The sequence below is a fragment of the Nerophis lumbriciformis genome, linkage group LG37, assembly GCF_033978685.3.
Source record: "Nerophis lumbriciformis linkage group LG37, RoL_Nlum_v2.1, whole genome shotgun sequence".
In the NCBI taxonomy this organism is placed as follows: Eukaryota; Metazoa; Chordata; class Actinopteri; order Syngnathiformes; family Syngnathidae; genus Nerophis; species Nerophis lumbriciformis.
In genome coordinates, this window is record NC_084584.2 from 16,921,285 (window position 1) to 16,939,846 (window position 18,562).

General features: G+C 43.5%; 2 protein-coding genes across 2 annotated transcripts in view; both read right to left on the reverse strand.

Moving 5' to 3' along the window:
* Positions 1 to 1,500, reverse strand: part of LOC133577252 (uncharacterized) — a 42,657-nt gene extending 41,157 nt beyond the window's left edge. Inside the window, exons 1-2 of the mRNA XM_061930915.1 lie at positions 1,370 to 1,500; positions 915 to 1,123 (exon numbers count right to left, since the gene is read on the reverse strand). The gene's annotated coding sequence lies outside the window, so the exon portion shown is untranslated. The remainder of the gene's footprint in view (positions 1 to 914; positions 1,124 to 1,369) is intronic.
* Positions 1,501 to 2,929: 1,429 nt separating this feature from the next.
* Positions 2,930 to 18,407, reverse strand: zbtb22b (zinc finger and BTB domain containing 22b). The gene is made up of 5 exons (XM_061930917.1): positions 18,219 to 18,407; positions 11,733 to 11,933; positions 8,278 to 8,946; positions 7,784 to 8,077; positions 2,930 to 5,107 (listed from the first exon to the last, which is right to left on the reverse strand). Exons 2-5 carry the CDS (start codon positions 11,931 to 11,933, stop codon positions 4,175 to 4,177), a joined length of 2,097 nt encoding a protein of 698 aa, XP_061786901.1. The 5' UTR covers positions 18,219 to 18,407; the 3' UTR covers positions 2,930 to 4,174.
* Positions 18,408 to 18,562: the final 155 nt, after the last annotated feature.

The window sequence follows — 18,562 nt, forward strand, 5'->3', positions numbered from 1 at the left end:
AGGCACCAGCCTCGTCCGGAAGGAACGTGGAACACCTTCTGACTGCAGATGTTGCGGCCACTGCTGTCCCGCCGCCTCGCCATTCAGCTCCAATTAGCAAGTGTGTGCTGACACACAACAAGCGCGCAGCAGCGGCGATGCAGATTCCATTCTGTCAGCCAGCCGCCTGCGCTTTTGTCCCGCCCACTCAGCGAGGAGGAGGAGGAGGAGATGTAGAGTCTCCATCATTCTTACACTTTTTGTCTACAGCTTTCTGTATCATCCATCTCGGTGGTTAGCACTTGCAAACACAACACCAGTCAAAATGGTGTTGCAGGGTTGAGGGGGGGGGGGGGGGGGGTTGTGTGTGTACTTACCCCCCCTCCCCAACCTCATCCTCCATGCAGCTGATGGTGCAGACCTTTAGGGTGTGTCGGGACCACCAACATACATGCCGCCTGGCCCACTTCCTTTTAGAGGAAAAGGGGGCGGAGGAGAAGTCCCCATGGTGATAAGAGGGGAAAAAAATAATGGAGGCTGATGGGAGAGTGTCCCCCCGCCATACCACACTCCCAACTTCCAACACTGTGAATGTTCCACTGCCACACCTGGCAGCCCGGCTCCACCATTGACACTTTTGGATGTTGGAAGGCAACCCGCACTTTGCTGGATCAGAACTTCACACAGGCTGGACAAAGGCATGCAAGCATCGGGACATTCAGGATGAATGGGTGGAAGGAGGGAGGGTCTGTGTGTGTGTGAAATAATGAGCAGTAAAATAGCCACCATAGTGTGGAGGTGATTTTAAGCCCATCAATTCTGCTCCTGTGCTTACACGCCCTAAATAAGGTCCTAACGCATGCATCCCCGTTTTGGACCCAATCCTGTCAGCAATGAAAATGCTAAATATTGTTGCAGTGGTGCGAGAAGCTTACCTTCGTCAAATTAGGACGCAGAGAAGTGGGGGATTTTTTTCGTGGTAAACCACCTTTTCTCTCCTTTTAACGACCGCGGTGGAACAGAAGGCGACAACAGCACAGCTCGGCGGACAACAGGAGCGAGGTTTCCCGTGGTGCTGCTTTGTGCATCTACTGGGCTCGGCGACGCTCGGCAATTGTCGGCTGCGTTCGGCAGCTTGTGGCGACTGTTTGGGTACACACACATTAAATGGTCACTTCTACTTTTATTATTGTTAGTTAGAACTTTAATAATTAAGATACAATACATATATGTTTTGTACTAAAATAATATGTTGAAGATGGGTGATGTTACTTGTCTTACATTGTTAACGGGCATTCCTTATTTAAAAAATACAAAAAACAAACACTAAGCACGTTTGTCGTGCTTAATACCACAAATGTACTTTGAATTGAAGCGAAGATATACTCACTCAAAATAATATAAATAGTGACATTTATTTTCATAATTATTAGCATTTTCAGTAGAGTAAAAGCCAGCTAGCTTGTTCTTTTAATGAACGAGCTCATTCGGGAAGTATAGAAAACAGTTTGCTAATATTCGACACCAGAGTAAAGTGCTACACTTGTCAAAAAGTTTTAAAACAATACTTTTTACTGCCAAAAATTAAGCTTGAAGAAATGAGCTAGCTTCTTCGCTGGTTTTTACCTGAAACGCTGCCATTTTGGGGAAGCCGTGAGGGATCGAGCCAAATGTCTATTTTGGTATCGATACAAGTGCAATACCGTCGACGTTGTGTCAGTTCTCTTTATTTGCAGAAACCGCTAAAGAATGAAGATTAATTTAGCTTTTTTTTTTTTACATAAAATTCATGCTGATAACAATTTTGGTGTTTAAAAATTCAATTTGTTAAAATACAGTGCGTAAAAATTCAGTAATAAAAAAATTAATTGCTAACACCCACTTCCGGTAAATTAAGACAAGCAATTGAGCCTGTCTCAGAACTAGCCAATGAGGGGTCAGGTTTTTAGTCACGTGACATTGGCCAATCGGAAGTGGCTCTGGAGTTTTGAAGCGATAAATACTTCTGCACTGAATCTTTTTTTTTTTTTTTTACAATTTATTTTTTACACACTGAATTTTAAACTACTGTATTGTGACAAACTGAAATTTAAACAAAAATTTTGCTCACAAATGTTTTTTCAATTAAATTTTCAGCATAATTTGACATTGAAAAATTATTGTTCACAAAATTCAAAAGCATGACGGCAAAGCTGTATAATAAACCTTTTGGAAAATACAATGTGTCACTATGGTTTCATCCATCCATCCATATTCTTTCGCTTATCCGAGGTCAGGTCGCGGGGGCAGCAGCCTAAGCAGGGAAGCCCAGACTTCCCTTTCCCCAGCTTCTTCGTCCAGCTCCTACCAGGGGATCCCAAGGCGTTCCCAGGCCAGCCTGGAGAGATAGTCTTCCCAACGTGTCCTGGGTCTTCCCCGTGGCCTCCTACCGGTCGGACGTGCCCAAAACACCTCCCGAGGGAGGCGTTCAGGTGGCATCCTGGCCAGATTGTTTCATATGGGTAAAAATAATTTTCTTTAAGTTCTAGGCTGAGAAAGATGTACATTTTTGTGAGTTCAAACCCCAGCCGAGTCATACCAAAGACTATAAAAATGGGACCCATTACCTCACTGCTTGGCACTCAGCATCAAGGGTTGGAATTTGGGGTTAAATCACCAAAGATGATTCCCGGGCGCGGCCACCGCTCCCCTCACCTCCCAGGGGGGTGATCAAGGGTGATGGGTCAAATGCAGAGAATAATTTCGCCACACCTAGTGTGTGTGACAATTATTGGTACTTTAACTTAATTTTGGAGGGGGAATTAGATTAGGATTTAAACCACACAGTAGTTCATTGCTTTAACTGACTCTGAAGACCTGCTTTAATCATCACTGCCCAGCTGGAGCTTGGCGGATTACAAAGCAATAAAAAAAGACTATATGTATGACATCAAAGTCACCAAAGACAATGGTTTGTGCACCTAATAATTTATTGTTATTTTGGTGAACAATAGAAGCAGAGCAGTTAAAGATGCAAACAGTGGACTGTGGAAGAAATGCGGAGACATTTTGTTAAACAAGGAAACCGCTTCTTCAACAAAGTCAAAGGAACTATGAGGTCGTCGAGTGTTTGCTGGGAATCCTGCTCATCTGGAGAGGTCAAAAGTGTACATTACTTCCACCTTTCACGCAGAGAACAACGAACTGACGCGTTATTCTTGTCTCACACAGTAAGTCAGGGTTGTTGGAGGCAAATAAAGAAAAAACAATTTTTTTAAATAAAAACAAGCAGGTGAAACACAAATGTCCACACAGTGTGTGAGCTGCAATCTGCAAAGTGAGACCCATGGAATGGATTCAGAATGTGCTAACATAGAACATGGGTGTTTCTGTCCAGGGAGACCAAATATAGACTTTAAATACATTCAATGCCATAGCAGCATCTTAAACTTTCAAATCCTTCTCAGTATTACAGTCATCTAGTAGTAGTAGTAGTAGTAGTCAACATTATTTCTTAAAAAAAAAAGTTCTCTATTTCCCCAATCTGTCTTCTCAAGAGTCACAAACGGCGTGTGTCTTTTTTATGTTGCGCAGATTAACCCTGACCTCTGCAGAGTCATCACAATCGCCTCTACGTCTAAAATCCCCCCCCTTTTCAATTCAAGTACCGGTACCTGCGCGCCGACAAGAAGTGTTTTTGTACGGGGGAAAAAAAACACAAATGGAACGGTTTTAAAAAGCCATGAAGACGTAACTGCAAGATCATAGCACGACACCGCAGCGTTCCTTCGTTTCTTTGCCATGTTGCATTCTAAAAAACTGGGAAGTTGAACATTTCAGACCTTTGACCAAACAACTCCAGCAGATAGCACTGTTTTACAGATTCAATTCAAACATACTATTCCTTATAGTGTTGTTCCTGAGTGCCTGGTGGGCGTGGCCTGTATACAAAAAGTTTTGCATTAGCAAATGGGGCGGTTTATCATTGAGCTCTCTGAAATCTACCTATCAACAAACAGTTCTATAAACTATTCTGTTAATGGCTGCACCTGCCAGCTAATTAAATTCCAAAGTTGATTGTGTTCATCACGCTGGTCAGCCATTGTTTTTTTACTGTGTCCAATAGATCAAGCTTCCCAGTGGTCTAACATGCAACTTAAAGGTCCATTTGAAAAATGTTGACCATCTGCGCGAGTCTGCGTCAGTCCAGTCTGAGTTAAGTCACGCTGTCGTTGGCGCCGACATCACACGTGCGGTCACTGCACACGGTGTGACCTAAAGCCGGACCGCCGAACATCCCTGACCCATGACTTGATGAGGACACGCCCACGAGCGCCCCTGCGGCCGTCATGCTGGCGCCGCTGCTCCCAGAGGCGGACACGCCTCCTCTTCCCCCTCCTCCCAGACCCCCCTCGCCTGGTGGGAGGAGGTGATTGGCGGGATTTAGATCTGAGACATCGTCTCCTCCTCCTCCTCTCAGCCCGCTGTCACAGCCCTGGCTAGGCCCGCCGCGGCGTTCGCAGTGCGAGCGGTGCCTCATGAAGCTGTCGCGCCACATGAACTTCCTGCCGCAGCCGGCGCAGTCGTACGGTTTGAGTCCCGTGTGCGTCTTCATGTGCTCGGTGAGGTGATGCTTCATCTTGAATTTCTTGGCGCACACAGGGCAGTGGAACGGTCGCAGGTCGAGGTGCATATTAATGTGGCGGTCCCTCATGCTCTTGTGCGTGAACGTCTTCCCGCAGTGACACATGAACACTTTCCCCATACTCACGCCGCTGCCGTCTGCGCCCTCTCCTCCCAAGCTGCCCTGAGACGACAGGTGGGCGGGGCCATGCTCCACACTGGGACCTTTGAAGGAGGCGCCGACCATCATTGCACCCGCCATGCCCAGAGGAGGCGGCGCGGAGGCGTCCATCGAGAGTCCGGGCGTCTGTCCGTAGACAAGGAGCTGGTTCCCCTGCATGTCCAGAGGGTAGAGCTGGGCGCGGGCCGTGGCCGCAGCCTGAACCTGGCCCAACAGCGCAGAAACTGCACGATTGGAGTTCTGGTTCTGACCTGCAGAGTTTTCGTGAAGGTGATGAGCTAAAGCCGGGTCCAATAAACTGCCTTCGAATTTCAGGAAGTCCTCTGAAGACTGGCAGTAGTCCATCTGGACAAACAAACACACACGGTTCATTGAGCTTTTGCCAAGAACCATAAGACACAAAATGGGAGACGTCTTCGAGATCGTGTCAGGGCCGAAAAAAGAGATGGGACGTCGCCTATGAGAAAGGGTATTCTTGGGGTGTCAAATCTGTGACAAAATTCTGTGGACTAAGCTCGCTCGCGGACTCTGTTTGCACTCGCAATGTGTCTTTCTCCACGACATTCCACCCTTTTAACACTTAGCCGCAGGCATTGAATACACGACCCAGGAACTTCCCTCCTTTCAGATTGGTCACGTTAAACGCCCACTGTCTCCTGGTCAGAGCCAATCAAAGAGAACTGTTACCATCGAACTGTGTCCCTTTTGAAAAGATTACAGTCTTTAGACCAGTGGTTCTTAACCTGGGTTCGATCGAACCCTAAGAGTTCGGCGAGTCGGGCTCAGGGGTTCGGCGGTGGTCAAGACACACCCGACTCATCGTGTAAATAAAAACTTCTCCCTATCGGCTTTTTACGGATACGGCAACAGCAGAAGTCACACTGAATTGCAGGTGTGTAATTTGTTGTGAGTTTATGCACTGTGTTGGTTTTGTTGTTTGAACAAGGTGATGTTCATGCACGGTTCATTTTGTGCACCAGTAAAAAAACATGGTAACACTTTAGTATGGGGAACATATTCACCATTAATTAGTTGCTTATTAACATGCAAATTAGTAACATATTGGCTCTTAACTAGTCATTATTAAGTACTTATTAATGCCTTATTCGGCATGGCCTTACTATAACCCTAACCCTCTAACCCTGACCCTAACCAAATAACTCTAAATTAAGTCTTTGTTACTTAGAATATGTTCCCCTAGTGTCCAAAAAACTCTACATTAAGTCTTTGTAACTGAGAATATGTTCCCCATACTAAAGTGTTACCAAAAACATATAACTTTGTCTTGAATTTGAAAAAAATAAAACATTTTATTTTTCACTAAAGAAGGGTTCGGGGAATGGGTATATGAAACTGGTGGAGTTCGGTACCTCCAACAAGGTTAAAAACCACTGCTTTAGACAAAATAAGACAATGTTGTGTATATTGACATTTAATATGCATGTTCTACACCAGGGATTCTAAACCTTTTTGATCTCAGGCCCCAACCTTTCCGCTACAGAGGGAATCAAAAAATGAACACAGAATGAGTAATCCTACTCTTGATTTTAATGGTATTCAATAATTATATCTTACAATTTAACAAGATAAACCGTGTCAAATGATATGAAAGCATCGGTTTATCACAAAGATTATGATCAAGGCTTAGGTTAGGCTGATTCAAGTACGGTATATTGCAAAAAAAGGGACTCATAAAAACTGATGAAAAATACATTTACATACAATAATGCAGTGCTAAAATAAATACAGTCTAACTAAATTAATAATAAATAATATATAAATATATGTTTTCTAAATAAACTGTTAATAAAATGAAAATTAAATATAAAAAAAATACAGCTTCACTACTTTAGTCCTAATTTTTGCGCTTAAGAAACTTCCCGATGACTTTAGCTCCAGACTTCTTCAGTTTGTTTGATAGATAGATAGATAGATAGATGGATAGATAGATAGATAGATGGATAGATAGATGGATAGATAGATGGATAGATAGATAGATAGATAGATAGTACTTTATTGATTCCTTCAGGAGAGTTCCCTCAGGAAAATTAAAATTCCAGCAGCAGGTGTACAGAATTGAGATCGAATTTTAAAAGTAAAAAGTAAATAATGGGGGTATAAATGGAAAAATATTACAATAGAATAAAAATAAAAAGCAACAATGAGAATAAAAATATAACAGTAAAATAAGAATATAACAAAGAAACTAGGCAGTAGTGACCATGTTAGGAAAAAGTATTGCATTGGATTTATTACAATCTTTTCAAGCTGGGTTTGTTTGCTGTGGTCTGGGTATTGTTTTGCATCCCCTGTCATCCTAGTACCCTCCCTCCCCCTAGGGAGGAGTTGTACAGTCTAATGGCGTGTGGGACAAATGAGTTTTTTAGTCTATTAGTCCTGCACTTGGGATGAAGCAGTCTAGCACTGAACAGGCTCCTCTGGCTACTGATAACGGTATGCAGAGGGTGACTGGCATCATCCAGAATGCTCACTAGTTTTTCCACAGTCCTCTTCTCTGCCACGTCACCAGCGAGTCCAGTTTTATTCCGATCGTAGAATCGGCCCACCTGATCAGTTTCTCCAGTCTGGAGCTGTCCTTCTTAGATGTTATTTTGTGATATTGTCATTAGTGCCATAAGTGTCCGTTGTGTCCTTGTGAAAGACACTTCGCTATATAAATGTAATCCCCCCCCCCCGTAAAAGTGTATTACAACTGAGTACCGCAAGTTGATCCGACTGGCAAAATAGACACATTGCGAGCGCAAATAGAGTCCGCATGCATCATGAATCTTTGAAAAATGAGCCTGGTTTTTACGCACAAGGATTTTGACGCCAAATATTCTCCAACTATCACTCAGCTCTGGCAGTGTTAGCCGACATAAAAACATTTATTTTTGCTTCGTCACATTCAGAGATGATACTTTGCTATGCTAAATGGGGTAGGTGTTAGCGACGTTTCTGTTTGATTTATTATTTTATGGATTGGTACGACAGTTTTAAGACGTTAAGTTACGTGCTCACCTGCGCGTCCATGTCGCTCTCGGCTCGGCCTCCCGCCTCGGCAGACAGAGTTCGAACGTGCGAGATGCCGAAGTCCCCTCCGTCTCTGTCCCTGCCCGGCGCCACTCCCCTCTCGTCCTCCTCGTCGTCGTCGTCCTCTTCCTCCCCTCCGCCTTCTTCCCCCGACACCACGATGAGGTCGTCGTCCTCCGCCTGTTCCGTTTTGACCACCACCCACTGCTTGCGGGGCATGATGCTGGGCTGGATGTAGGCGGGACGTTTCTGCAGCGGCGACTCCGACGAGTCTTCCTCGTCCTTTGCGGGAGAGCAGACAGAATCAAAACAGCTGAGTGGTTACGAAAAGTCTTTGTATGCTTTCCTAAAACATTTAAAGGGGACAAAAATAGCTGATTTGGGTAATAAATACAATGGGCGAAGATAGAAAGCAGTATAGGAAGTTTCTTGGTGGAAAAAATGGAAAAGTGACCGTTGCAGTTTTTTGTTCACTTCCTCACCTGATAGGAGGAAACGCCAAAGCCATCACTGACTTCCTCCTCCGACACAGAGTTGGTTTTCTTCCTACATCCGCTGCCTCCTCCTCTTCCTCTCTTTTTTTGGTGGTATGCCTCATCTTCTTCGTCCTCTTCGATCATGAAGGCCTCCTCCCCAGATGGAGTACAGTAGCTAGGCGTGTTGCTGGCCATGCCTCCTTCCACTGAAGTTCCAGCCGTGACAGCGCCGCCGTCCCTGGGGCTGAAGTAGTTGGTGCTGCTGGGAGATTGGCTCTCGCTCACTGATAGGTGGCTTGGAGGCTGGGAGGGACGCGAGGTCTCTTGTGACGCCGCCAGTCGAGCTTGATCCCGGCCGTGGCTGTCATCGCTTCCCCCCGCAACCCCGTTGCTGCTGCAGTAACCCACGATCGCAGAGACTCCGCCTCCAGAGGCTTGTGGGACACCGCCACCTCCGCTTGCTCCTCCCCCTGCGGCCCTGCCTTCCTTAAGCAGCTCGGTGCATTTATCCACAATGTGCCACATTTGAAGGACGCTTCCCACCGTCAGGTAGTTGACGATGTCCTCGCGCAGCATCCGTAGCTGACCCGTGTAGGCGCAGCTCAGCACGCTCTCAAACGCGAGCGGGTCCATCACTGCCGGGATGGAGACGGTGGACATGTTTTTCAGGAGGACCTTAAAGGACAATCAGACAAGTCAGCACAAATTTAACTTCAAACACACACACTCCCACACACAGATAGCGACGTAGCAGAAGATCCAGAATATACTAGGGCTGGGCGATATGGCTGAAAACTATATCAAGATTTAAGGGTTTTAAATTGGTCGATATCTATCAGTGACGTGCGGTGAGGTTCATGGCTGGTGAGGCACTGACTTCATCACAGTCATATTTACAAACATATATATAATAAGAGTATCTTATTCACCATTTGATTGGCAGCAGTTAACGGGTTATGTTTAAAAGCTCATACCAGCATTCTTCCCTGCTTGGCACTCAGCATCAAGGGTTGGAATTGGGGGTTAAATCACCAAAAATGATTCCTAGGCGCGGCGCCGCTGCTGCCCACTGCTCCCCTCACCTCCCAGGGGGTGATCAAGGGGATGGGTCGAATGCAGAGGACAAATTTCACCATACCTAGTGTGTGTGTGACAATCATTGGTACTTTAACTTAACTTTACACATACAAACTGTAGCACACAAAAAAGCACATTTAATAAAAAAAAAACGTTATTATGGTCTTACCTTTACTTATAAATCATGTCCATGCGCTGCTCCTTCTGAGCAAAAGCATCGATAACTTGTTTATAGAAGTCTTCCTTATCTTTCTTCAGTTTTAAAAGTCTCTCTGTCTCGATGGAGATCTTCCTTTAATTATTACCTCCTGCTTCGATTGAAAGTCCAGTTTAGAAAACTGTTTTATTTTAGATATGTAATCCTCCATGTTAAAAGTCCAGGCGAGAGGAAAAAATAAACGATCGCTAACTGTTGCTGCTTGTTGTCACTTATTCTGCAGCCGAGTAGTCGCAAAAATGATCGCTGGGATCACTAGCGCCCTCTACCACCATGAGGCGGGATTACTGCGAGCCTCAGCCAGTGCGTCTTCGCAGCTGTTTTATGATTGCTCAGCACAAGAAATATGTTACACACATACAGTTGTTGACAAAATACACTGTACATTATATACCTCAGCTAACTAAACTATGGAAATGTATAATATAAATCATATAGCAATACAGTCTCACTGCACAGCAGGCCAGCAGTTAGCCGAGTCATTGCGCAATCCATGGTGACGCTCAACTGGCTGCTGCTCACCGCAAGTCTCTACTCAGTATTTGAACGGCAAATGTGAAAATTCAGCGATTTTGAATAAAAATAATCTAAAACTGGTGAAGTTAAATGGAAAATAACTTTATAGTATAATCACTGGATACATATAACAATTTAATAAATGTTTTTTCTTTTTACATTTTTTTCTTTCCATGATGGCAGGTGAGGCCCCGCCTCACCTGCCTCCCCTGACTGCACGTCACTGATATCTATAATTATTGATATTTATGGCATATCCAAAATAAGGACCAGGAGAGAATTATATATATATATATATATATATATATATATATATATATATATATATATATATATATATATATATATATATATATATATATATATAAATAAATAAATAAAAGTATTTCAAATGTAACTTTCCTTTAAGTATTGTCCCCTCGGTTATCAAGGCAGAAGGGAAAATAAATGTAAAGACAACCATGGAAAACACTCAAACAATGTAAACAAAATAGTAAAATCACTTTCAACACTTACCAATAACCTCTTAAAGTGAAGATGCAAAAATGAGGAATATGTAAGAAATGCTTAATAAAGTGTAATAAAATAGTGCAAAGTGTGAAAATGCAAACAGAGAGAAACCTGAGATGAACTATTTTCTGCAGGTTTAGGACCAGGAAGTTACAGCAGTGCTCTAAAGGGTGAGCGCGGCTTAAGTGGTGTGGTAAATCCCGTCTTGGTGGAGATGAGCGCCTTGCACCATTTACAAACCACGTTGGTCTGACTACGGCCCGTTTTAAAGTCAAAAAAGTTGGTCTGACTACGATCCCTTACAAAAAAATAAATTACCATACTGTCGAGGTGATTTTTCCTGTTTTATCCACTATTTCCTCTCTCTGCAGCAGTCTTTTTTAGTTTATTTTTAGTTACGAGTTAGAGTGCATTAAAAAAAGAAAAACAGAAGTGTTCTTGTCTTACATAAGGTTTGTGAAAGATGGGCGAAAAAAGTGCAGTTCTCCTTAAAGATCCATCCATCCATTTTCTACCGCTTATTCCCTTTGGGGTCGCGGGGGGCGCTGGAGCCTATCTCAGCTACAATCGGGCGGAAGGCGGGGTACACCCTGGACATGTCGCCACCTCATCGCAGGGCCAACACAGATAGACAGACAACATTCACACTCACATCCACACACTAGGGCCAATTTAGTGTTGCCAATCAACCTATCCCCAGGTGCATGTCTTTGGAGGTGGGAGGAATCCGGAGTACCCGGAGGGAACCCACGCAGTCACGGGGAGAACATGCAAACTCCACTCAGAAAGATCCCGAGCCCAGGATTGAACCCAAGACTACTCAGGACCTTCGTATTGTGAGGCAGATGCACTAACCCCTCTTCCACCGTGCTCCCTCCTTAAAGATCCAACAGTGCAAAATGTAAATTATTGCAGTTTTTAAACTGGTCTTAAAATTGTAGGGTATTCGTATTCGCTTTCATTTAAGAATATTGACATGTTTGTAATTCGTGATTTTATGTTCACACACAGGTGCTGGTATCTTTAGCGTTTTGTGACATCCTAAATAAATAACCAAAAGACAGCTAATCTGCCCTGACCATTCAGATGTCTGCTCCTTTGTTCGCTTGTTTATTAGCACCTTCCGAGTCAAAGGTCCCACCTGGTCGTGGAAGTATGGCGAGGAGGCGGCCAGGACGCAGCGGTGTGCCTTGAACACGTGACCCTGGACGTGGATGGCCAGGTCACAGAGCCGACCGTCCTCTCGCTGCTGGTTCAGGCTGTCCAGCACCGAGGCCTGAATGCTGGGGAAGCACACCTGGAGCACAGAGCCGTCGCCCACCTCCACGGCGGTAGACTGCATCTGGGGAACACAAAGTCACAAATGAACAAATTAAGTGACAAACACACAAAAACTCAAATAAATCCAATTAAACATCTTTCCATTCTGAAAATGACCATTATCTGTCCACAAACTAACACCTGGCACGCTGGTCAAGATAGCTTTTACAACATGAACAACAAAATTTAGGTGCTCTCCAAAAAAAAGTGTTCAAAAAGTAATAAAATGAAGAATAGCCATCACCTATAACACCGTAAAATAGACTTTGTTTTTACATTCAGCCTCGCTTTGAGAACACACATGGACCTCTTCTTTATAGGCAGTCTCATCCCACCCCCGATATAAGCCCTGATGATGCTGTTTCCAGAATGACAGGGAACACAGTCATGCATGTACAGGGCGTACGAGAGTGGGCTCAGCACACAACCCTGGGGTGAGTGTCTGGGGGGAAGAGGTGGCCCGTTTGAGTAGGGCTGGGCGATGAAACAATTATACAAATCGCAATAGACCCATAATCGATATCAATAAAAAAGCGTTTGATAATTATTCTTTTTTGTATTCCTCGTCAGAAGAAAGCGGAAGTTGCGAAGCAAGGTTGGTTGCATGAACAAAGGCACTCACTCTCTGGTAACCGAGCAACACAAGAAGTGATCACTGATCAGTGGGAGTGACAAACGATCAGCCAATCAGGTAACAGTATCAACGATCATGAGTAAAAAAAAATTAAAAAAGGCTTTTTTTGGATTATAAGACGCTACTTTTTTCCCAACGCTTGGAACCCTACGGCTTATAAAACGGTGTGGCTAATTTATCGATTTTTCTTCGCTAACAACCATAATGTTTTGTATTCACTAAATAGTTTTCATTTTACACCAACAGAGACACTGAAAAGGTGTGTTAGTTTGTGCTATAGCGCCATCTTTTGGACGAATTTGCTCACTGCAGGTGCAGACGGTTGAAAATTGACTTCCTGTCTCGTGCTTTGAACCGAAAGTATAACAGTCCATCAGTGACGTGCGGTGAGGTTCATGACTGGTGAGGCACTGACTTCATCACAGTCAGATTTACAAACATATGAACCCTAAAGAGTATCTTATTCACCATTTGATTGGCAGCAGTTAACGGGTTATGTTTAAAAGCTCATACCAGCATTCTTCCCTGCTTGGCACTCAGCATCAAGGGTTGGAATTGGGGGTTAAATCACCAACAATTATTCCCAGGCGCGGCGCCGCTGCTGCCCACTGCTCCTCTCACCTCCCAGGGGGTGATCAAGGGGATGGGTCAAATGCAGAGAAGAAAGTTCACCACACCTAGTGTGTGTGTGACAATCATTGGTACTTTAACTTAACTTTAACTTTACACATACAAACTGTAGCACACAAAAAAGCACATTTAATAAAAAAAAACTTTATTATTGTCTTACCTTTACTTTTTAGTGCGGGAACAGTGGTGTTCGTGTTGGAGGAGTTGTGAATGAATGAAATATGAAATCCGTGCTGCAGTCTGCAGATGTACCTAATGTTGTGTCCCTGCAGTCGTTCACGGCTCCTCCGGCGCGAGCATTGTTGTTTTTGCACTTTTTGGCTTCTTGTTAAGTGACTTTTTTTGGGTGGATTCGGTCTTGCACGTGGAGGGTTTGGGTGTGGGCTTTGGTTGGTGTGGCACTCCCGTCGGGGGGTGCATTCTGCGCGGGGGTGCATTAACCGGCACCAGGAGGCGGGATTACTGCGAGCCTCACACAGTGCGTCTTCGCAGCAGTTTTATGATTGCTCAGCACAAGAAATACTTTACACACATACAGTTGTTGACAAAATTTTATACTGTACATTATATACCTCAGCTAACTAAACTATGGAAATGTATAATATAATTCATATAGCAATACGGTCTCACTGCACAGCAGGCCAGCAGTTAGCCGAGTCATTGCGCAATCCATGTTGAGGCACAACTCAGTGACGTGCCTCAACTGGCTGCTGATCACCGTCTCTTTTCAGTATTTGTATTTTTTCTTTTTACATTTTTTTTCTTTCCATGATGGCAGGTGAGGCAGAGGAGGCTCTGCCTCACCTGCCATCACTGCATCACGTCACGGCAGTCCATAGATGTTATGCTCGAAAGGATTCTTCATTCATCGTTCCAGATAAAACAATTTTTACTTACTAAACCGTCCCATGGGTGATGTGTGTCTTTCCATGCACATTTGTAAGTGATATCATAGCGTTGTTAGCATTAGCGAATAAGCTAACACGTTTTCAAGTGTCTGTGTATGTATTATTACCTTACAATGGCATTCTTTTAGTTTTGTTTCAGTTTCATAAGTTCACCAAAACGTCACTGTGGAGTTATTGAGCCAGGTTTAGCTGATTGGAGAGCTAGCTTCAGCCGGTAGTGGGTACATGACAATGACTTCTGTTTTGTTTGATCAGACGTTTTACTGCTGTGTTACAGGCACCATTTGTAAACAATTAAAGTATGTAAATAAACACTTACAAACCCTTTCGTACCGGTATATATCTGCGGCTTACAGTGTGATGCGGCTAATAAATGAAAAATATTTTTTCTTCTCAAATTTGGTTGGTGCAGCTTAAATACTGGTGCGCCCTGTAGCCCGGGAAGTACAGTAAATGTTGTAAACTCTTTTAGAACGACCTTGCCTGTGACTGTTCAATTGAAGAACATGTGTAGAGTCTTAATACCACTCTTGGTATCGATAAAACCGATATTTGGGTCGATTCGGACACCCTTACTATAAAGTGCCTTAGGTGCAGCGTTGCCAGATGTAAACCAAGATGTAAACCAAGTGTTGCTACAAAAAGTGGCACCACTGCTAATGTGTAGCATCATTTGAAAAGTCACCCGCTAGAGAATGAAGAGTGCTTGAAACTCCGCATGCCAACATCTCCGTCCGGTGCCACACCAACAAAATGCCGATGCAACTATTTCCAGATCAACACCGTATGAGAAAAAAAATCAACCACAGAAGGAGATAACGTCCGCAGGAACCTACCACAGAACGAAGGACATACACTATTTGATTTCCTATGATGCAGCTCATTTTTATTTGACACTTATTGAAATATCTTGTGTGACATCATGCTCAAAAGTGCACTTTATTTGTTTTTAACTATTGTAGTGGCGTTCTGTACAAAAAGTGCACTTTAATTTAGTGTTGTTTTGATAAGTCATCTTAGTGACATCATGCACAAAAAGTGCACTTATAGCTTGTTTTAAAATGTCTCTGACAATCTTGCACTTTCTGTTTTGGAAATGACATGAATGTTTGTGCCACTGATTAATAACTAAATAATAAACTAAATACAGTCTTGGTCTATTGACTTAGTTGTGATTTCCCTCTCTGCATGAAAGTTTAAAATGAGCATATATTAATGCAGTATGAACAAAGATGTTTTAATTAGGGATGTCCCGATCCGATATTTGGATCGGATGCCGATATTTGCCAAAAAATGCGTATCGACAAGGCATGGGAAAATGCCGATCCAGATCCAGTTTTTTTTTTCAAGTCCGGTCCGTGTTTTCCAACGCACCTATTTAAATAATACATTCCACTTTTCTGCTGCTCCCTAATTTCCGTTCCGCATTTTCCAGCACACCTTCAACACATCCACAGGTCTGTGGATTCTCACGCAGTTGCTTTTAGCTGCTGGCATTACACAACAGGCTCTTCTCACTCTTTCCTGTGTCTCCCTCTCACAGACAGCAAACGCACCTTCTTACACACGTCACATACTGTCACGTCATACGTCACGTCATACGTCACGTACGTATACGCCCTCCCCAAGCAGGTAGCAGCATGGCTAACGTTAGCTGTGATTCTAGCGCAGCCGTGCGAGCAACGCTCCCTCTAAGGTGCGCGCCTGTGCAATTGCGCACGGCAAATCTATGCCACGCACAAAATCAAATAAAAAAATAAGCGCATAACAATTTTCGACACACGGACACGACAGAGAAAACAGTTTACGTCATCATTGTTCAAATATTGTAACGTCTGTCGAGACGCTTATCTCCATTCGGTGCCACACGTCCACACCATCAAAATGCAGAGGCAAACATTTCCACATCAACACCGTATGGAAAAAAAAAAGTGATTTTTTTAGTTGTGATTTCCCTCTCTGCATGAAAGTTTAAAAGTAGCATATATTAATGCAGTATGAAGAAGAATGCTTTAATGTAGACACATAGAATCATCATACTGCTGTGATTATATGCATCAAGTTATTCATTAATTCAAGGCTAAGGCAAAATATCCACATATATATGGTGTATCGTGACATGGACTAAACATATCCACATATATATGGTGTATCGTGACATGGCCTTAAAATATCGCAATATTAAAAAAAGGCCATATCGCCCAGCCCTAGTTCAATGATGCCATTTATGTTTGTCATGTATAATTTTGTCTATTTTGTGTTTATTCTTGAATAAACAGGTCAGTTTCTTGTTACCAACCATTGTGTATTATTCAAACTCCCCTAATTCAGCTGGCTAGTTGTTATCAAGAGTACTAAAACCCTTTTCAACACGATTCTGACAACTAAGTAGGCTAAATAACTTTAAACTTTAATACATGCTCGGATAGGCCAGTATCGGTATCGGTCAGTATCGGTATCGGATCGGAAGTGCAAAAACAATATCGGTATCGGATCGGAAGTGCAAAAACCTGGATCAAGACATCCCTAGTTTTAATGTAGACACATAGAATCATCATACTGCTGTGATTATATGCATCAAGTGTTCAATCAAGGCTAAGGTAAACTATCACGATATATATCGTGTATCGTGACATGACCCAAAAATATCGAGACATTAATAAAAGGCCATATCGCCCAGCCCTAAGTTAAAGTATCAATGATTGTCACTCACACACTAGGTGTGGTGAAATGTGTCCTCTGCATTTGACCCATCACCCTTGTTCACCCCCTGGGAGGTGGAGGGGAGCAGTGAGTAGCAGCGGTCGCCATGCCCGGGAATCATTTTTGGTGATTCAACCCCCAATTCCAACCCTTAATGCTGAGTTCCAAGCAGGGAGGTAACGGGTCCCATTTTTATAGTCTTTGGTATGACTCTGGATTCGATAAGAGGTTCGATAAGAGGATTCGATAATAGGCTCGAACTCGATAATTTCTCTGGACACGCCACTGCCTGTGACTTCACAAGAACGTCACCCTATAACATACTTGCCAACCTTTAGACCTCCAATTTCGGGAGGTGGGGGGTGGGTGCGGGGGGCGTGGTTGGGGCCGGGGCGTGGTTGGGGGCGTGGTTAAGAGGGGAGGAGTATATTTACAGCTAGAATTCACCAAGTCAAGTATTTCATATATATATATATATATATATATATATATCCCCGCGACCCCGAAGGGAATAAGCGGTAGTAAATGGATGGATGGATATATATATATATATATATATATATATATATATATATATATATATATATATAAGAAATAATTGACTTTCAGTGAATTCTAGCTATATATATAAATAAATAAATAAAAGAAATACTTGAATTTCAGTGTTCATTTATTTACACATATACACACACATAACACTCATCTACTCATTGTTGAGTTAAGGGTTGAATTGTCCATCCTTGTTCTATTCTCTGTCACTGTTTTTCTAACCATGCTGAACACCCTCTCTGATTATACATTGCTGTGTGGCACGCACAAAAGTGCTTTCATCAAATGCACTAGATAGCAGTATTGTCCTGTTTAACGTGTCACAACATTGCTGTTTACGGCAGAGGACTGCTTTACTGTAGACATTCTTTATATTGTGGGAAAGCGGACCCGCTTGAATTTCGGGAGAAAATTTGTCCCGGGAGGTTTTCGGGAGAGGCGCTGAAATTCGGGAGTCTCCCGGAAAATCCGGGAGGGTTGGCAAGTATGCCCTATAAAATGCACAGTTGTCAAACTGTTGTTGCAAATCAACCAGAAGACAACAGGCAGAGTCTGGGGGGAACATTTTAAACGTGGTTGTGTGAACCAGTTCCTATGTCTTATGCCCCTGCGTCGTAGTGCTGCTAAATGTCGGGCTTATCAAAAATTGTTGTTGTTTTTTAATTGTACGAAAGTCAACAACACGAGTTAACCACATGAATTACTTTGTGTTGCTCTCCACCGAGTTTCAGCAGTATAAAGCAAACAGCGGGGACCAGGAGGAGTTAAAAGGCTGCACTGTCAGACATTACTCGCCGCTTCCATCCATCCGGACAGCTGTGGCGTTAGCATGTTAGCTCGCGTGGAAAAAACAAACAAACATGGCGGCCCCGCCGTCACTCACCTCGCTCTTTTAGCCTACAACCTCACTCCCCCTCGGGAAGAGAGACGCTAGCCAGCGCCGCTGCCCGTCGGTGACCCCGGTCTATCCGGTCCTAGAAGTTTCGGAACCATTGTTGGAAGGTGACGTTCTCCCGGACGACGGTCGACACCAGCAGACGGCGACACTTCCCCTTTAAGCGACGCCAGACCCTGTGCCGACATAAAATGAAAGCACCAGAACCTTCCACAGACCCTAACCATCGTGGAAATACATGCAATTTATTTTTTTATTTTTTTTTAATGACATTTTTGCCAAATGTTACTCAATGTAAAAACAAAAGGCTGATCGCTACAAATATACACTAA